A 20,816-nucleotide genomic window follows, 5' to 3' on the forward strand; every position below is an offset into this window, starting at 1 on the left:
CATTTGAGAAAAACTGTAATGAAGTGCTTTGGCATATTCAGGAAACAGGAAGTTCACATAAACCAACAAATGACAAAAACGGCGGGGCCATGTTAGTGACGCCACTGTCAAAGGGGCGGGGATTCTCTCTGCGGTCTGTTGTTGTTGTTCGGCTCGACGGAAGCTAAAAGCTAACAGCTTCGCACGGAAATGCGCTCACACATACTATCAGATCGACACTACTGCTGCTGACTCGGTGCCGGTCCCGTGAGCTCGGATTGACCCGGTTCGGGCCCCCCGCTCCGGGTCGGATGACTCTGTCCCGTTAGCATGTTGAAGCTAACGGGCCGGTGTTCTTAGCGTCAGCCTGTTAGTCGGCAGCTAGCGGCTCTTTGTTTGCGAGCTAACCGAGGTTCTTCGCAGGATGCGGACCAACCTTGTTAACGTCCCGTTTAGCGGCTCGTGTCTGTGTTAATTGAATGCCGGGTTTATCGGTGAGATCCGTTATCCTCGGTAGCCGCTCGGTTCGGAGCCGAGGTCTGCTAACAGCTGACATGCAGCGCTCAGCTCTGTGACCTTGGACTCTTCACCATTATCTTCATCATAACATCAGGGTTAGCATGGCCCTCAGAACAGACTGCAGGCAGGGTGTGGTTTGCCTGCTCCTCCTCACAGGTAAGTGCAGACTGACCTGTTGTCAGGTGTGTACACTTATGTTTTGTTCTGATGACGCCGGGTCCTGTCTCTTTAAGACTTCCCCCCTTTCCTGAAAACCTACTTTGTCCTGAATAAAGTGCGCCTGGAAGACTGCAGAAGGGCAGGGCTGTACACCTGTAACCATACAAGGACAAAGTATTACAAGCTAGTGTTACTTAATTTAATGTTTAACATAGACATGTGGCAGGAAGTGATTGTGGGCACTTACCAATCTAAGTTAATAGCCTTCCAGGATTAACTGTCACCCAGATTTTATGTCCCAAAAACCTGGACCTGAATCTGTAATATTTCACAGTACAGCTCTTGCTATATCAGTGTGTGCTCAGGGCCCCACAGTGCGTTACTGCAGCATCCAATCTGCTCCAAATCCACCAGTAGAGAAAGCGGAAGTACAATGGAGAGGCAGATGTGGAAGGACAGACCATCTAGTAGTGACAGCTGCAAATGGCTCTTACAGATTACTTTACATTCGGTCTGCTGTGATCTGTTGACAGGTGTCACTACAGCCATTACTCCTTTTTTCTGTGTAGTAAGCATAGCAGTTGGAAGATATCAATCAGTTTCTATTAAAGCTTGAAGATGTTGAGCATGGTTCAGCAATAATAACAATCACGATAATGAAACGGTCTATGTAAGTGATCAGGGCTTCACAAGTATCTTGACAGGGATCATCTTAACAGGGACCATCTTCTCTTAACCACTTTGGGCTGGAGTCAGAATGACACGCAGGTACACCTGACTAGGTCCTGTCCACCACAGGGCTAGCACTTACCACCAATAAGAATCACCAGTTGACCGGCAAGCTCTTCTTTAGTCTGTAGGAGAACAGATACCACAGAAAGGACAGGAAGTCTGATCCTTTTTCCTTAACAGCTGTAACCACTGCAACACCCGACCTCAGACTGCTTTATGACACAACTACACTAAAACTGTCAAAACAGCACCCCTGGTGGTCAAACTTGTAACATTTGATTATCAATTGTTGAAAATTAACAATGTTGAGCATTGGCCAGCTATTTGACCCTGCAAGATTGAGCAGTCTTTAAGATGCCAAATTTTCAAAATAGAATCCTCCCATGAAGTATCATCTGCTATCTTCCTTCAGCGTTTTGTCCATCCTGTTTAACTTTTTCTTTTTTACATGTAACTTTTAATAGGAACTTGCTGGATGTAGAACACTGTGTTAAGACTAAGGATATACTAATGACTGATTGACAGGTCATTAGCCAATAATGGGGCAGTTTCACAGTAAGCTCCAGCTCTCACTCTGTTTTAAAAACAGCAAGATGGCTGCAGCAAAAACATTCAAAGCTTCATAATATGATTGTAAACTGACTGCAAAAGTCCTTATCTGATCTTCAAAGGGGATAATCTGAGTCCATGATCTAAACATATACAAATAAGCTGCTCATGAATCAGGGTGATCACCTGGCATACTGTCTCCTTGCATGGTTTTCCAGCTGCACAGGAGCACAGAAGAGAGCACTACGCAGGGCTGTACAGGTTGCCTAGCAGATCGTCAGATATCCTCTCCTCCTCTTTTCTCAGGAAGATTAACAAATTCCTTCCAGGCCCATAACATTCTGGTCATGTACTGTTTCAACATCTACCTTCAGGCAGACGTTTCAGATCCATAAAGACAAAAACTAACAGAATAAGGAACAGCATTATCCAGCGGTTCATCAGCTGTACGTCAGACTGTTATCAATATGACATCACTTCTAACCATGTGTTGTTGTGATTTTCCCCCAGGATGCATTGCTGTCTCTCAGAGGAATGAAAATGTCTATGTGTCAGGGATTTCTAATGGTGAGGTCACAGTCACATCTAGACATCAGGGCAGCACTAATGGCACACACACACCCACAAACACAGTGTCACACTAACAGTCCAACCCTGCCCCCCCAGCCTGCAGTGATGTGGCAGAGCTCCTACGGGCATCCAGCGGTATAATCACCAGCCCAGGATGGCCCTTCCAGTATCCAGCCCGACTGAACTGCAGCTGGAATATCAGGGCGCGACCTGGAGATGCCATCACCATCAGGTACTACACTTACTGTCTCCATAGTTACAGCTGCCACACCCACATCAGGGCACATAGTGAGAAGCAACAACCACATCCTCATTTTAACCCCATCTTTGCTCTCACAATGCCCTCCCTGTTCTGTCTTTGCAGCTTCCAGGACTTTGACCTACAGGGTTCCCATCGCTGCACCTCAGACTGGATGTCCATCAGCAGCTACAGGAACCTGGACGGACTCCGGGTTTGTGGCTCTTCCTTACCACCACCCTACATTTCCTCTCAGGACCATTTGTGGATCCACTTCCACTCGGATGACAGCCTGACGGGAAAGGGCTTCAGACTGTCATACATCAGCGGTGAGGAAACACTGTATGCTATTGGTGATGTAACTGGAGTAGAGGCTGATGCTCTGGATAGGAAACAAGTAAGATTTGCTGTGTGTGCAGGTAAGCCGCTGGCATCCAGCTGTGATGTGGACCAGTTCCACTGCTCAAATGGGAAGTGCATCCCAGACTGGTGGCGCTGTAACTCGATGGATGAATGCGGCGACAATTCAGATGAGGAGATGTGTGTGGACTCGCCGTTCTCCTTCCAGCCCTGCAGCCTGAACCAGTTCCCCTGCCTGTCTCGCTACACCCGCATCTATACCTGCCTGCCCCACAGCCTGCGCTGCGACGGTAGCATAGACTGCCAGGTAACACGCCACCTAGGTGACCCATTGCAACTGCTCAAATGGTTCCTCGTCCACTTGCCGCTGCTGCTTATGTGACTTACATTAATGTGTCAAACAATAACAGGCAGCCGGAGTACCGAACCGCTACTCCTACCATTCGCCCAATGCATATCCTCGGGTTCACCACTCACAGCACATGTGGGCTAATCACCACAAAGAGTTCTGCCAGAGTTCTGCTGACTCAGATTTATAAAGGTCCGTTAAGTCACCCATAGTTTGTGGTACGCCTGTGCTGCTCTGCTATCGTGAGTGTAACTTCAGCTGATCTGTTGGAGTTTATGAAATGGTCTCTTTATGATGCAGACATCATGTCAGAGCTAAAGATGAGCAGAATGCGAGCTATGGCGTTAGGATTGTAAGCATGTTTAATATGAATATAGCTGTTTATGTCTTACGAGGTATTAGTATTGTACTAATGCTGTGTTTACACAACATATTGCTACAAGTCGTTACATCTATGAGAAGGAGCACCTTATGTTGAAGGTTTAACCCAGTGCTTTAGAGCTCAGGTGATCGGGACTCTGCCTGGTCTCCAAAGGACACAACAATCCACTTCAGGGGTTCCTTGGGCCGGACTGCTGACCATGTCCTCAACTTGGTGTGTCACGTCTCTTTCAGGACCTTGGCGATGAGATAGACTGTGATGTTCCCACCTGTGGCGAGTTGTTGAGGAACTTCTATGGTTCTTTCAGCTCTCCAAACTATCCTGATTTCTACCCTCCAGGAAGTAACTGCACCTGGCTGATTGACACTGGAGACCACCGAAAGGTAACCTCTGATCCCTGAGTGTGTTTGGGTAGCAAAGGACATCAACATTCCTGATGTTGTTCCTGTCTTCTCCTGCAGGTTATTCTAAGGTTCACAGATTTTAAACTTGATGGGACTGGCTATGGCGACTATGTCAAAGTCTATGACGGGCTGGAGGAGAACCCCCGTCGCCTCCTCAGGGTGCTGACTGCCTTTGACTCCAGAGCGCCGGTCGCTGTAGTTTCATCATCCGGTCAGCTCCGAGTTCACTTCTACGCTGACAAGATCAATGCGGCCAGAGGCTTCAACGTCACCTACCAGGTGTGTTTGATTTTTGAAGTGCTGTGCAGGTGGCCGTGTTCTGTTCTATAGTTCTTGATTAAGTAGTCTTTGTGGTCCTGTTTTTAGGTGGATGGGTTCTGCCTGCCCTGGGAGGTTCCATGCGGGGGGAACTGGGGCTGTTACACCGAGCAGCAGCGCTGCGATGGGTACTGGCACTGCCCCAACGGTCGGGATGAGCTAAACTGCTCCTCTTGTCAGGAGGATGAGTTCCCCTGCTCCAGAAACGGAGCCTGTTACCCTCGGTCGGACCGCTGCAACTACCAGAACCGTTGCCCCAATGGTTCTGATGAGAAGAACTGCTTCTTCTGTCAGCCAGGAAACTTCCACTGTAAGGTACGATGGTAAGACCAGACTGGTGTGTTCTGACTTTAGTCTTTAACGATTCAAATCAAATGAGAAGCAGTAGGGTGGTCCTGTGAATCATCACAGACATATGATCTCACTCACACAATAAACTGGAGGTGAACTTTGTTTAAAGCAGGTTCCATATTCAACTTTTTGTAGATGATTGTTGGGTTTTTCTCTGTATGCATTATTTTCGGGTCTACCTTATAATATAGAGAGCCTTGAGGCGACTGTTTTTGTGATTTGGCGCTGTATAAATAAAATTGAATAGATGTAGTTGACAAATGCCTTCCAAACGCCTGACATCACAGCTAAAACATTAGAAATGCTAACCAAATAACTCCAAACACATCTCGGTTTGAGGCCGATCGCATTAAGGCAGCATCAGGACAGCTTTGTGGAGTCCAAGTCACATTTGCCACATTTGACTTTCGGTGTGTGCCATTCTGTCTAATACAGAGAAAGGCATGTTTAACATCCAGTTACAGAAGACTAGAACACTTTAACCTCTGACTGATCCCTGTGTGTCTGATCCCTTCAGAATAATCGCTGTGTGTTTGAGTCGTGGGTTTGTGACGCACAGGATGACTGTGGGGATGGCAGCGACGAGGAGAGTTGTCCTGTCATTGTTCCCACACGAGTCATCACAGCTGCCGTCATTGGCAGCCTCATCTGTGGCCTCTTATTGGTCATTGCCCTTGGTTGCACATGCAAGCTGTACTCTCTGCGCATGTTTGAACGCAGGTAAGAAAGTCAACACATTTCTGTTCACCTCGTGCTTCTGAACTCATTGTGAGTCAAGGCTTGTGATTGGTTGTTCCAGGTCATTTGAGACCCAGCTGTCCAGAGTGGAGGCGGAGCTGCTGAGGAGGGAAGCCCCGCCCTCTTATGGTCAGCTGATTGCGCAGGGACTGATCCCACCTGTGGAGGATTTCCCAGTGTGCTCAGGGAGCCAGGTACAGTTCTTATCTCACATAGCAGGAAGCTCCTGATTAAAGTTTTTGCGCACACTCTCTCTGTACACTGAAGAATGATCATATGGTTAGGTCCAAGGTCAAATGGAGGTTAAATAGCACCTTATTAAAGGTGACTCTATGTGGTCCTCAGGGACTTCAGATCCAGTTTGAACTGGTTCTCTCGTCTCTATCCTCAGGCTTCTGTCCTGGAAAATCTTCGTCTGGCGGTCCGCTCTCAGCTTGGCTTCACATCCCTCAGGCTGCCTTCCTCTGGTCGTCGTAGCAACCTGTGGCGTCGCCTCTTTAATTTCTCACGGTCCCGGCGCTCAGGTTCTTTGGCTCTGGTCTCTGCAGACCTGGAGGACAGCGCTGGCACTGGCAGCACCGGAAGCTCCGGCTCAGACCTGTTGTCTCCAGACTCGGATGACACAGACACTGAGGGCGAGCGAGGGCGAGGCATCAGTGCAGTGGGTGGACCTGTTGCACCCCTCCCCCAGAAGACCCCGCCTCCCTCCGCTGTAGAGGCTGTGCTTTCGGTGACACCTTCTGTGACCCTGACATCTGGCCGAGACAATGACAGGCCTAGAGAGGCCCTGCCCCCATCCAGCCCTGTCACTATAGTAACCTCCAGTCCAGATCCCGAATGTCACAGTGACACCTCTGACCTCCCTGCCCCAGCTGCCTCTGCCCTGCAGCGCCTGGCCCAAAACCTGCACCGCTTAGCTAGAAATCTGACAAGAACAAGTCAGAACCAGCAAAGCCAGACCTGGACCAATCATAGCCCACTGCACCAGCTGGAGACAGGAAGAGGTGGGGTTGAAGTCACAGAGCGACGGGGGAGTGGAGAGGAAGACGAAGATGTGGAGCTCCTGATCCCCATCTCTGACTCAGACTCCTCTTCCTCGTCCTTGCTTGTCAGCGACATCCGACAACCTCTGCTCGAGTCATACCCCTCCTCCACCGTGAACCATGCCCCCCGCCATCACAATGGGAACAGTGGTCGAGGAGGGCGGGATGGCCCCTGTGAACACTGCGGAATGGTCCACACAGCTCAGATCCCTGATGCTTGCCTGGAAGCGACTGGCAAAACAGAGAGCAGTGATGATGAGCTGCTGCTGCTGTGCTAACAGGCTAACTGAAAGGCTAACGCTAGCCCTACTCCTTCAGTGTTCTAACTACACTAAGTGCAGCTGTAAGCCTGTCAGTTAGCATGTTAACAACATGCTAACTGACAGGATAGCACTGCACAATGCCACACAACTCACTCCTCAGACACTCAGAGGGGTGGGATTATTATATTATAGCACCCTAGCTGGATCTGTGATGTCAAAGGTAAACAAACTGAGTGATGTCACAAATTGAATTTTATTTGGTACGACTTTAAAAACAGTCCCTCTGTTTCCCGGTCTGTCTGTTAAGGTACTGCCCACCTTATGGTACGACTGAATTGTAGAGCTCCCAAGCAGGAGAGGGTCATTGACTGTTGGAGGCAGCCAAACGCTTCTTCTAAGGCCAGGCCACATATAGCCCTCCCCCAAAAAAGTTCAGTTGGCATTTCCTTTACTCTCATTGGTCCTTATTTCAGTCACTGACATCAGAGTTCAGGTTATTTCCTTTGGTACTGCACACAAACTGAGGAAGAGCTGAGTTCAACAGGTTCTCCTGTCGCCTGCAGTCACTTGAGAGTGGTGCCAAGTACGAAGGAATATTAAGGCCACATTAGGCAAAAACATATATATATATATATTATTGATTATTTAGATAATAAACTCGTAATTTTGAGAACAGTCAAAACGTGGAAATCACATTTTCAATACAAACTGCCACAGCGTCTATACCCTCTACAAAATGCCTTGTGTAGCTGAGTTAGTGAAATGACTTCAGAATCGATTTTCATTATAGAAACTTGTTTCTCTTTTAGCTCATAAACAAAATGACACTGAAGAGATGGTGCCAGAAAGCTGCATCTGGTCAGAAGGAAAAAAATACACAAACTTGAAAGAGTGGGTCGGATTTGTGCAAAATGAAATGGCTGGCAATGGACAGATGCAAAGATACCAATGGTTGTATCACAAAACACAATAAGACGGATCATCTGTTTGTTTCACTAACTTATCTGCACAACCCATTTTATAGAGGATATGGGAGCCGTGGCAGTTTTTTGGCTTGAAATAACTGTAATCTCCACATTTTGACTATTTAAAATTTAAAATACTATTTCAAGTTTGAGCTTACATTTCAACTTTAATCTAAAAATGGACACTTTTTTTTATTAATGTGACCCTAACACTTCATCCTATTCAAGAGACGCTGGATGATTAGGTCAAATATTTGGTGTTTTGAGTAGGTGAATGTTCATTGGCTATTGACGGTAAAGCACAATGTGACATGTTCAACAGTTGAGTTTGATTTTAGAACCAGACCTAAATTATGTGACCCTCATGTCCAGTTCAAAGAAAAGGAAAGTCAAAGGTCAGTGTTTACAGCTCACATGGGACCCGAAGGGTTTGGTACAGCGGAGGATCAGAACTCGAGTCAGACTTACCTGAATTATAAAGGTTTTGTAGCCCCGCCCATCGTCACTACTCCTAGACTGAAGCCATTTCTGATGTTTGTTACAGTTTTTGGTACTCAGCTGACCTTGTGTGTGTGTGTGTGACTATGTATATTTATTATTATTATTATTATTATTATTCATGATGTGGTTATTATTGTTGTAGTTATTATTCTTGTTGTTGTGGTTTTGCTGTTTTCTGGCCTGCATGAATTTGGCCATTTCGTGTTTTTCTTTGTAGTTAAAAACTGATAAACTGCACTAAACATTAAAGGTTCACCTCCAGTGTCTCTTGTATTCTCTTTATTTTGCTCAGCTTTCCACATGAACGAACATAAAGGTAAAGGTGAAAAAAAAAGTAGGTAATTCAGAGCAAGTAAGTGAACTTAGCTCCTGTCAAATGTGTCAAATATCAATTTTATTTATTTAGAAACATTTTATTATTTCACTATTTTATGACTGAGTGCATGCTCAGTGCACGCTGTTTATTTGTAAGGTGACATTAGAGCTGTGAAACTGAATCAATTTAATCATTAAAGCTTAAATCACTGCATTTTGCCACAGATCAAAGTGAAATGAATTCGATTGATTGAACACAGGGGCTGAGCTGTCAACTGATCGGTACTTGGTGTTGGCTTTGATCAGGTAGGGGAACATGCTGAACTGATGTGGTGTATCCAAATGCATAGTGAGAGTGCACTGACAACACCTAGCAGAGGCCCCTAAGACTCCTACCTCCAAAAAGCTTTGATTGCATTCCAAGGGAGCCTGGGGACACAGTCCATGTGGATTCAGTGGACTCAGCCCTTTGTCACCAATACTGTTCATAGTTTTTAATGAACAGAATATCTGGTTTTGCCAGATGGTGGACAGCGGTCTCCGCTTCATTTGCCTTGGGATTTTATCTATGCTTTTTGCAGATGATGTGGTTCTGTTGGTTTCATCAAGCAGGTGACCTGCAGCTTGAGCTGGAGCAGTTCGCATCCGAATGTGAAGTAGTGGGAATGAGAATCAGCACCTCCTTGTCCAAGTCTAGGAGTGCCCAGGAGTCCAGGTCAGGTACGAGTTAATTTCCCAGGTGGCAGAGTTGAAGTATCTTGGGGTCATGGTCACAAAAGAGTGGAGAATGAAGTGTGAGAGCTACCAGTGGATTGGGGGCAGTGTCCGCAGTGACGTGGCTGCTGTATTGATCTTTTGTAGTGAAGAGAAGCGAATTTTGATTTACTCGTCAATCTATATTACTACCCTTACCTATGGTCACAAGCTCTGGGTAGTGACAAAATGAATGAGATTGCAGATATAAACAGCAGACACTTGATTGCAGTTGTTGCTGCTATGGGTGACCCAACCAGTCATTAGTTATAGGGAATCAGTCTCACTCATAACCACTGTTAGCAGTATCAAATGAATCACCTACAACCACTTTCCAAGTGCCTCACTACAATACTACAGAGTACTAGAAGTGTGGTGCGCATCAAAATATTTATATTTTATACACAGTGTGTGCAACGACTGCAGCTTTTAAACTTGTGATTAAAATACTGTCTGCAAACATCAGTCCAGATGTTACCACATTACTTTTCTGATACTTCTAGTTAAAAGAACAGGGTGATTAAAATAATAGCTGTCAGTTCTCTCATTATTTATATTACTGCCCTCTGCCAAGATTGAAGAGGACACTATTGATTTCATTTTGTTTATTATTATTTATCTTTAAAATCTGATCGCTTAGATTTCTGAATCTAAAGAATGAATGCATTTAAATTAGGAACTGCACACCTAGCTTTTAAAAGTCTGGTAAAGTATGAGTACCGTTTTTAAGTGTTGTAACACCCTGTTAAAGATCACATAAGAAACACACCACATCTCATTTTATATAGTACATTGTTGAAATTATAAACTATATATTCCAGTTCCGCTTATCAGTCATTTTTCACTGATATCACTGATAAACCAGTTGTGAAATTCACCTGGAAGTGTTTTTAACAAACTGTTTCTTGTTTTTGTACAATTTATCAGCAGCTGTGGAGAGATAAATTTGAATATCTTCTGTTGCACTTTTCCCAACCTGGAAATCCTGACAAGGACACAAACCTCAGTGCTTATCATAGACGTTACATCCTCCGTGCAGCAAATCCACAGAGAGATCAGTGATCGGAAATCTACCCCTTTATGGCAGCTAAAGTTTGCATTCTTTGAAAAATGCTGGATCATATATGATTTGTCTGAGACCTAAGCTTGTGGTGAACATGCCCCATCACACCTCTACTGACTTCACCAACAGTACAGAGATTCTGTGCTTAAGTAGAAGTACAAATACTTCTGTTAAAAATACACCAGTAAAAGTTGAAGTACTGATTTAACTTCTTTACTTTAGTAAGTAAAAGTAAAAACGTACAGGCTTTGAAATGTACTCAGAGTAAGAAAGTAAAAAGGAGTATGTTTCTATTTCTGTGCAAAGCTAACTGAATCTTGTGCTAACATAGTGATAAAATATTATCAGTAGATGGAAAAGAAACTTTAGTCGAACTTTTTTCATTCCGATTATGCTCAGTCTGAGTCTGAGGAAAAAGAATGATAATAAAAACTATATATCTATTTTCTGTTGCCAACACTGTAGAGGATGACTTTGCCTCTAAATAGGAAAATGTGTAAAGACGGGGGAACCCTGAGATTGGTTGTAACAGCTCGGTGTGGGTAAAGGAATCACAACTCACAATAATTTTTATTTCTATTCTTTTTGAATCTCCGCTACATTTGTTGTCACCTAACTCGGTGCACGGTGGCTGTGGTTTCATTGTCACTGTTCTTTACTTTAAACCTATCACAGTACAGTAAACTAACCAGTTTATCTTGCACTAACCTGCAGCAGTCCTCCTTAGTTTGATAAGTAAAAAGTAGTCAGTAAAAACTACTGAAGTAGAGATAACTGAAAATTGTACTTATGTTGCTACAGTAATGAAGTATTTGTCCTTTGTTACTTCCCACCTCTGCAAAGGATAACAGTTTGCCGCTTCTGGACTGTGCTGTGTGCATTAAGGAGGATGGAAGCTTCAACACTGAAGTTCACTGGAGGCCCAAACACACAGACAAGAACCTCTGAAACACAAACTTGTCCTAATAAGACATTGCAACACCAAGCAGAAAATCTTCAGCTGCAACTTCATTAACAATGTTAACAAAGTGTGGAGTGATTTCAGAACCATCCTGGGCCATAAGCAACAGAGCCTGTAAGGGACACAAAAGTGGGCAAATGAACTGGATCACTTTTTCAGTAGGTGTGATCTGCCCCTGTCAGGTTTGGCCCCACTGTGTAACTTCTAAAACCTTATGATGCTACTACAGCCCATGGGCACCAGATATTTGAACACTTCAGAAAGGAACGACTACGACGCTTTCTAAGATTTGAATAAGTACCATTACTTTGTAGCTAATCACCAGGTAGCACAGCATTATATTCCAGGTACCCGAAATTAAGTAATCCTACAAACATTGTTTAGTTTCGGTCTTCATTTTTTTTGCCAGAAATTTTAGTCGAATTGCCCGTTTTAGTTTTTTTATGTAAATCCCTCAGTCAGAACATGACATATCATGTTTGGATCCAGAAGTGGCTAGTGAAATCAGACCACAAGAGGTGTATAGCAACACAGTGAGAATCGGTTTTGCTAACCAGTAAAGGCTCTCATCCCACGATGCTTTAAATCCTTCACCCGGATGCAGCTGGATCCAAACCTGAACTCCTACTCCAGCTATCTATTCAGTTCAGTTTTATTTACACATAGCTAAAACACAACAACAGTTCACCAAATGGAGAACGCTGACCCAGTCTTTTAATCCGAGTCAAACACCAGGGAGCCAAAAATCATGACTTTGCATCTCCATGACTTTGCATACAGGTAAACAGAGAGAATACAGAAAAGATAACAGACATGGGTTATAGCTCACCTGCTAATTGGAAGGTGAGTCAATCATTGGCTGCTCTAGTCTGCATGCCAAATATCATTGGGCAAGATACTAACCCCAAGTTGCTCTCTGATGCATTGGCGTGTGAATGTTAGATAGAAAGCAATCAAGCAAAGAAAAAAGTGCTTGTGTGAATGGGGCATGTTGCAGAAAGCGCTTTGATTGCTCAAGTACAGTAGAAAAGCATTTAAGAACCAGTTTATGTAGCATTTACCCATAGAGTAGTAGGATCTTTTAGAAACACCAGGGTCAGCGGTGCAATAGAACTTGTAGAACCTAACGAACTCTTGCTTCAGAAATAGTGAGTCAGCTACAGGCGAACTTTTAAAGACCCCAAAACATTTTAATGTGTAGAAGCTCACAGATCCAGTCACCTTTGTAAAAATCACAGAACCAGTGTTCTCAGTAATATCATCAGAACCTTGTAAAACCAGAGTTATGTACCTAACTTGATCATAATGTCCTAAACAGAAACGCAGAGATTGTTTAAGAATCTTTATTTTGAAGTTTTAGACAACATTCTCATGTTCTCACAGTCTGGCATGGTCTTACATATTTTCATGCTCTCACATGTTGTCATGTTTGTGGTTCTCATGTTCTTTTGTTTTCACGTTTTCATGATTTTACTGGTTGTTGTGGTGTTTTTCTTCGATGGAGTTTATGTTCTAATGTTTTTGTCATTCCATGCATAAACATAAAGAAGCCCCCTCTATGTTCCTGTGTCTCCATGAATACTATCACATAACTCAATCTTGTGGGTTCCTGACGTGTCTTTAACAGTCGTATGACTTCCAAGGAGCTGCTGTGATTAGCTGGCAGCTGGAGGTCACATGGCCACTCCTTTCTTTACCCAGCATCCTTTGTTGAGTGTCTCCCCCCGCAGTGGGCGGATCAGGAATAGCACCTTCCTCATCGTCCTAGTGACATCATCATGAATTGTCATCTCTGTGATGTCATCATGCAGCATGCAGCAGCAGAGGATTCTGAGACTTTGTTTTAGGGCCCATCCTGTAACGTGTCTATGACCAAATCAGCCATGCCTCCTGATGCTAAGACTTGCTACCTTCTGTCTCCTTATTGGTCAACGACGCCAATGCAGGATCCACTAATGAGGTGGCAGGAAACAGTTTGAACCAGCCAATTACCATATTGGACAGGTCCAGATCATCCAATAGAATCTGGGCAGCGCCCATGAATGATTTATGGTCCATCCGACCGTAGTCACCCCAGACGATGATCTGCAGAGAGAGGAGAGGAGGAGATCCTTAGTGACATCACACACATGAAGGTGTGTTTTTTTTCTTTGTAGATGACACTGTGAGTGTTGCAGCATTTTCCATAATTTTTTTTTCTTTGCTGTTTTCTTCATTGTTGTAGATATTAATCGTATCTTTCTGAGGTTCATTAGAAAGATATGCTAACATGCTAAAATCAAAAGGGGAGTAGAGCCGACAAAGACTTACTATGGTTACTATGAGAATACCCTTCGAGAGGTGTTTGAATTCACTGAGAAGGCTCGTCTAGCACAGAATGTCCTCAGCGGCCAGAAGAGAGAAGGATGCCACACTGAGGGTGTGGACAAATCAGTGAAAGATTTGTCAATTTCTGACAAAAAATGTTATCAAAATCTTGTCAATTTGACAACTCACACAAGCGGAGAAAAACATCCTTGCAAAAGATTTGAACTTTGCTGTGATGCCAAGACAAATCCCCCTAGTGGAACTGATCACAGCCACAGAATTAGCAATTCGAAGCAACAATATTACAGATGTGGACGAAAGTTTCGGCCTGTCTCAGCAATGCAAAGCCCCCAGCATCCAACATCAGTACGGAGGAGGGGAAGTAATGACAAAATTATCATCCTACCAGCAGATAAGGGTTGGTGCACGGTTTAGCTAAACTTGAAAGACTATCATGTGAAAATTTTGTCACTACTCACTGTGATAAAAATACTTATGAAACCCTGAAACGAGACCCAGGTAGTGGTTACAGGAAGATGGCGACTGAAGCAGTTGTTATTGTCACATACAATGTTCACTACTACAGGCAGAAACATGGGTATGCAATGAGTTACCCAATTTCATCTATTGTGGCCAACTTTTATATGGGAGAAATATAAAAGAGGGCTCTGTTATCCTACAATGGAACACGACAAAGTAATTAGTTCAGGTATGTGGAATACACCTGGGTTAAAATCAAATCTCAGGATGTACCATAATTCACTGATTATGTTACCCTCAGTGGACAAACACATCAAGTTCACCATGGAGGATATGAAAATGACAGGCTAGCCAGCTTAGACTGTGAGATTTCCATCAGTAATAAGGGAAGTTTAAAAGTTATTGTGTACTGTAATCCATTACATACAGATCAGTACTCATCATCCACTTGAGCACAAACTGAGTGTGATCAGGACACTAGAGCACAGACTAAACACCATCCCCACAGATGCGGTGGCCAGAAGAAGAGTGTGTCAGGAGTATTGGAACAGCTGAGATGCATTTTTTCTAAACACCACATCTCTCTCTCCCTGGGGGGCAGCTTTTGCTCTGACTTATGATTGCTGCACTGTTGTGCCAAAGCAGGTGGTCTCATTAGTCATATGAATGGAGCTTTGAGTGCAGGTATGACATCAGAAGGAGTATCCAGAGTGCAGGATCGCCAGTGAAATGAAGGCCAAAGTAGATGGTCTTCAATTCTGGGAACAAGGATTACTCGAAAAAGCACATAGTATGAACTGAAAGCAGGGCGGAGAAGGTGTAAATATACATACAGGGAGACCAAACGCCAACTGAATAACATCAAAGCCATGTGGAGGGGGATGAAGTTGATTACCGGCCTCAAAGTGATCAGCAGCTGCGGGGGCAGTCTGGACAGAGCCAGTGAACTGAATCTGTTTTTCAACAGGTTCAATAGTGAACCCTCTGTTGTCCCTCCTCAAATAGTATTAATCTTAACACCCCCTCCTCCACTCAACTTGGACGTTCAGAACCCCCCACCCACATTCTATCCTAGATTCCTCTTCATACACACATTGCTATGACTGCTAGCCAGAGGAGGAGTGGAGTTGCTTCAGCCTCTTTGTGTAGAGGCTGGAGCAACAAAAGAAGGACTGCAGGCCCTGATCCCAGGGTCCTGTAATCCTGTGCTGTCCAGCTGTCTGGCATCCTGCAGTAACAGTACATATATAATTACCTGTAGAACTTTGCCCTCAGGGTTTTCTTCAAACTGCAGCTGTTGCTGATAAAGAGGGTCAAGGGTTTTCCTTGCCAGACGAGTTCTTCTCTTCAACAGACACTTTCCATTATCCATTAGATACACCTTCACATAAGGAGCTGCAACACACACACGCACACACACACACACACACACACACACACACACACACCCCCGAGCTGTTTCACAGATCATAACCCATGACTACTAAACCTTTGTACTGCGATGGTTGTGTGCAGTAGTATTCAAGTGTGAAAATTTGTGGACTTCGCTTAAAGGTCGAGCCTGTGCCAGGAAACCAGCTAATTTAAGGGAATTCTGCAAAGATGAGCAGCCAAATATGCATCCAGAATTATGCTAGAAGCGTAATGATGGCTAACAAAAGCATTTGGTTGGGTTGCAACTTCCTAAGTTGCAATTTTCTGTCTGTGTGGATTATTAAAAATCCAAAATATATTAAAGATGTATGCTGTTCAATAATTCCACATTGGAAAAAATGTGGAATGATTGGAAAAGTTGGAAGAAACATTAAAAGAATTACCTTGACACAGAAACTTGCGACCAAAAATTACATGAAAGTAATGAGCGCTACTGAGAAAATTAAAGCATCGAAGAGGTTTTAATTTTCTGATGATGCGTAAAACTGAAAAGCCCTAATATTACTTGTTAGCACAACACAAGTAGTTGTGCTAGCTTTCAGCTAAGCCCTTATATTATTAATGAGGAGCAGAAAGCAGTTCATCTTTGAGGAAGAATGAAGAACTCCAGCACTGCATGAGCCACAATACAAGACACCTCCAAAAAATGTATATATTTCTAAACTATTTCAGATTTATTAATCAGAAATGAGTCCATAATAAAAGTGTAGTCACACATCTCTGCATCACCACAGCTCAGGTTCATGGAGTTTCTTCTCTCAGATCTGTCACAATGCTCCAAGTATCTCAGATTAATATAGGTTCTGACTTTACATTTAACACTGACTTTAATAAACACCTTGTAAACAATGGCATTGTGAGCATTTCCACAAGTAACACAGTTAATGCGGAGCTTGAGTATGTGAAAGGTCAGGTTCTGAGAGTAAATCATGTTTGGGATCTTTTGCTCTTTGTACAGCTCAGCTGGAAGACAGAATTCAGGTTGTAACAAAGCAGCTCTCATCTGGATGAGAGACTGAATGAGATACAATACACGAGGCAGGAGAGAGCTGAGAGCAGCATGGAGGAACTGATTAAGTTCACGTTCTTACACTAGAGTGTACTAGGTAGAGTGTATTTGTAGTCAAGTGTGCATTGTGTATAGCTTTGTCACCTGGAGTGTTCTTGTTGCCTTGTTTACCCACAAGCCCCCGGGCTCGGATAACCTCCACGTCCAGACGCTCCTTCCTGTACACCATCCCGATCTGGATGTCACCTAACCAAAAGAAAGCCAATCAGAGGAGAGATTTTACTGAAACACAACCGCACGCTTTCATGGGCAGAAAGTGGTATTGTATTTTAATATGATTTATTAATACACACATATGTCCAGATTACATAAATCTGAATTAATGAGTTTGTATGTTGGTAGGTTGAAATACATAAAAACAATGACATTTTTATTCATGCTAACCCATGGGGGGCGTGGCCAATGTCTGCCGTCCAGCCAGCTGGGCGGGGCCTAATCCTTCAAGGAAACCAGTGAACTGTTTGTCTGATGCAAGTTTTACTCCTGGAAATATAAGCCTGACCAGACAGAAAGAAAAAAAGAAAAAGAAAATATCCGACATGTTAGATGGCAACCCCAGGGAAATGGGAAGTGTTTAAGTTCAATGTGAGAATAAATACACATTAAAGGGGATTGACAGATTGAGGGGTAGAAAAAAATAGGGAAAAGGGTGAAGGGGAAGACTAAAAACAGAGGGAGTGACAAAATGAGCAATTAAAAAAGGAGGTTAAAAATTGCACTCAGGAAAAACTAAATTCAAAGTTCAGAGAGAAAAAAGTAGAAGTAGAACTGTAACTATGTAGAACTGCCTTCTTTCATCTAAACAATACTGAGTGAAAACAAGAAGCCTTCATTCCACTTTGTTCTAGCTCCTCTGTGTTTATATAGCACAGGTGCAGCACATCATATTTAGTCTTCCCTCTCCCTTAGTTTGTCTTTTGTCCTCCCTTCACTCCAAAAGGTCATAGCAGATGGCTGCCTCTCCCCGAACCTGGTTCTGCTAGAGGTTTCTTCCTGTTAAAATGTGGTTTTTCTTCCCTGCTGTTACCAAGTGATTGTTCACAGGGGGTTGTGTCATTGTTGAGTTTTTCCCTCTGCTATCACAGATTATTGCTATCATAAAGTACTTTAGGAAAACCCTTGCTTTAAATGAGTGCTGTATGAATAAAGTTTAACTAAACAGAGAATACAAGATAAAAAGAGTAGAAAGAGGAGTGATTCGTACGCTCCAGGTTTTGGGTCCTCGGCATCTGGGTCTCGACTCAGCTGTCTGGTGAAACGAGCTTTAAACTCGATGGCCAAACCGGTTTCAACACTTCTCTGAACGGGAAGTCTCACCACCTTCTTCTTCTTCTCTTCCTCTGTAAGGATGGAAGAAGAAAGAGAAAAGAAGCAGAATAAGTTGTTACAAGAGCATAAACAGCCAGAAACTAATCAGAGCCCTGGACAGGGTGCTCTGTGACTCATATTGGTTCTGTTCTGTTCTGTTTTCACTGGTTCAACTGGTTCCGTAATATGTTTGCTCAGTTGCTTGTTAGTACCTAACTCATTTGGTCATAGTTTATTTTTTGGCTGATGTTCCTCTTTGGATTTTCATTCTGATAGTGAGTTTTTATTGAGACACTCTTCCAATGCTACTCAGATTCCCAGTTTGGCTAAAACACACTGTATGTCTGAAGATTCAATTCAGAGAAAACTTTGTTTATGGCAGAGTCCATGAAATATAAGAAAAACAGCAAGAATTGAGGTTATATTTTTTAATGGTTAAACTAGGACTGACCCTCTGGGTTGAGCTGGGAGGCACTCTGACTCTTCTTTCCAAGTCCAACCATCCCCATCATCCTTGCACCGAAGCTTGAGCGTCGCTTCTTGTCATCATCGTCATCATCGTTTCTCCCCAATGAGCAAATCTCACCACCGACACTTGACGACTTGGTGAGAGGAGTGGCAGCTGCAGACACCCTGCAGGAGGAAGGACCACCACAATAATAAGTGAGGGAAAAGGGCCAAAACACAAGAGGCAGGGCACAAACACATCACAATAGCACAGAGAGGAAAAGGAAATGGGTAGTGAGGCAGCTGTTGCTATGACAACTGATTCCAACAGGAGGTCATCTGTTAATTTCTTACTTTGAAGGCTCAGGCTCCTCCTCCCCTTCTTCCACTGAGTTGCTCTTCTGCAGTGTATTCCCGCCTTCTGATGCCCCCACTATTTCCTCTGTTCCCTGCGAGCCCACCCCCAGCTCTGCTGACTGGCCCTCCAGACATTCAATCAGACTGTGGCAGCCAATATGAGAAGAGAAGAGTAGCATGCAGACAGAATCATGCAGAATGGTAAATGGTAAATGGACTGGTTCTTATGTAGTGCTTTTCTAATTTACCTGAGCACTCAAAGTGCTTTACCGTATATAACAACCTTCCAATAAGTAGGTGACCTACTCGACCTTCTGAGCTACAACCACCCCATGGTGAAGGTAACACATGCTAACAAAAACGGGACTAAGCATTATGTATTTTCACTGATTTGAAACCAGCAGCAGAGTTAAACATTCAGAATGATGTGTTGTGGGAGGATTTACAGGACACATGCTTATGATCGTGAACTGTGATTGTACACAGGATGAGAGTGAGCGGTTGATTTTAATATAGTTTACTCTGTATTATTCCTTTCTGACTCCAACAATCACATAAGTTGACATGTGTTTCAAATATCACCTAATATTTCATTTCCATTTGTGACAATACTGAAAATTTTGAGAAACTACCTGTATTAACAAATACAATCCTCTAGACTCTATTTAGCAACCTGACAATCTTAAAACCAGCAATCTGACCTCACAGAAAACATTTCTGGTCATTTTGTGTGAATTTTTGTGTTTTTAACAGGGATTCTAATCCACACTGACCCATTAACACCAAATTCACACATTAACACAAACTGAATAATCAGCAGATGCAGCAATAGACAAAGAGGGTCACCTGCCCTATGAGCTAAACCTTCTGTTCTTATAAATGGAGTCTGGTAGAAAGTAAAAATTTCAATTCCTGTCTGAGAGCAGATAAAGAGGTGAACATTTTAAGTGTGTTGACTTAAATACACAGCAATTCTTTCAGACAAAATACAGTTTCTGTGTCTACTTGGGGGTATGCCCTAGACCCACCTGCAGCAGGAAACACACTGTGCAGTTTGTTACCTGCACAGTGGAAGAAACAAGCTGGCATCTAGCAGTAAACAGTTTACCAAGTGAAACAGCACAAAGATGGAATATGTTCTAAATACTTTTACCTAAAAGCCACAAACATATTTAAAAAAATACTTGTTTGTTGCCATTTTCTTTTCCTTTTGCCCTCTGTTTCATAAAAGTGAATTTTCATGTTGCTTTAGTTATCTTTCTGATCAGTAGACAAAGTCAACACCTTACCGTTAAAAATATATTATTACTTTGAGAAAAAAAATCCCTACAACCCCACATTAGAAGAGAGCAATAAAACATTGGATGCCATCATCTGTGATTCATAATCTGATGAAAAGATTCAGAGAAATGCGTGCCCACAGAGAGCAGCTGCAGAGCAAACTCTTACATATTACTGAAATCCCTGCATGGATTCAGAAAGCTAAGACTTCCACTGAAAGGTCAGAGAAACAGGAGCCAGAAATACCAGTGTGCTCCAACCAATCAGAAGCTGAGATTCTGTCTAGAAATCATGGACACTTTATTCTCTCTTGTCATCCAAGAATGGATTCCTGCTTACCCGATCTTGTGGACAGATTGAGTGTCAGAGGCGTTGGACATAGCTGAGACATCACTGACATCACTGTCTGATGACTTAAAGGAGAGATTGTCCTTCATCTATAGATGGAGGAGAAGAGGTAAGCAAGCTGTGGCACACAAGTAATGTAGACACATATACAGTGGGGCAAAAAAGTATTTAGTCAGACACCGATTGTGCAAGTTCCCCCACCTAAAATGATGACAGAGGTCAGTAATTTGCACCAGAGGTACACTTCAACTGTGAGAGACAGAATGTGAAAAA

At 43.4% G+C, this 20,816-nt stretch overlaps 2 protein-coding genes across 5 annotated transcripts in view; one reads left to right on the top strand and one right to left on the bottom strand.

Annotated features, from left to right (window-relative positions):
* Positions 1-92: 92 nt before the first annotated feature.
* Positions 93-8,278, top strand: lrp12 (low density lipoprotein receptor-related protein 12). The gene is made up of 11 exons (XM_005744717.1): positions 93-654; positions 2,449-2,505; positions 2,605-2,740; positions 2,873-3,075; positions 3,166-3,413; positions 4,071-4,220; positions 4,299-4,520; positions 4,608-4,874; positions 5,428-5,630; positions 5,710-5,842; positions 6,040-8,278. Exons 1-11 carry the CDS (start codon positions 600-602, stop codon positions 6,967-6,969), a joined length of 2,604 nt encoding a protein of 867 aa, XP_005744774.1. The 5' UTR covers positions 93-599; the 3' UTR covers positions 6,970-8,278.
* Positions 8,279-12,841: 4,563 nt separating this feature from the next.
* Positions 12,842-20,816, bottom strand: part of rims2b (regulating synaptic membrane exocytosis 2b) — a 63,838-nt gene continuing 55,863 nt past the window's right edge. For all 4 annotated transcript variants that reach the window (XM_013913745.1, XM_005744718.1, XM_005744720.1 and 1 more), the window contains 8 exons: positions 20,535-20,632; positions 18,912-19,058; positions 18,562-18,743; positions 18,007-18,142; positions 17,187-17,299; positions 16,887-16,988; positions 15,555-15,694; positions 12,842-13,597 (listed from right to left, as the gene is read on the bottom strand). In XM_013913745.1, the coding sequence (XP_013769199.1) occupies positions 13,409-13,597; positions 15,555-15,694; positions 16,887-16,988; positions 17,187-17,299; positions 18,007-18,142; positions 18,562-18,743; positions 18,912-19,058; positions 20,535-20,632 (1,107 nt within the window). In that variant the 3' untranslated portion in view covers positions 12,842-13,408. The remainder of the gene's footprint in view (positions 13,598-15,554; positions 15,695-16,886; positions 16,989-17,186; positions 17,300-18,006; positions 18,143-18,561; positions 18,744-18,911; positions 19,059-20,534; positions 20,633-20,816) is intronic.

This window comes from Pundamilia nyererei, unplaced genomic scaffold (assembly GCF_000239375.1).
Source record: "Pundamilia nyererei isolate P.nyererei 1_Seehausen unplaced genomic scaffold, PunNye1.0 scaffold00148, whole genome shotgun sequence".
In the NCBI taxonomy this organism is placed as follows: domain Eukaryota; kingdom Metazoa; phylum Chordata; class Actinopteri; order Cichliformes; family Cichlidae; genus Pundamilia; species Pundamilia nyererei.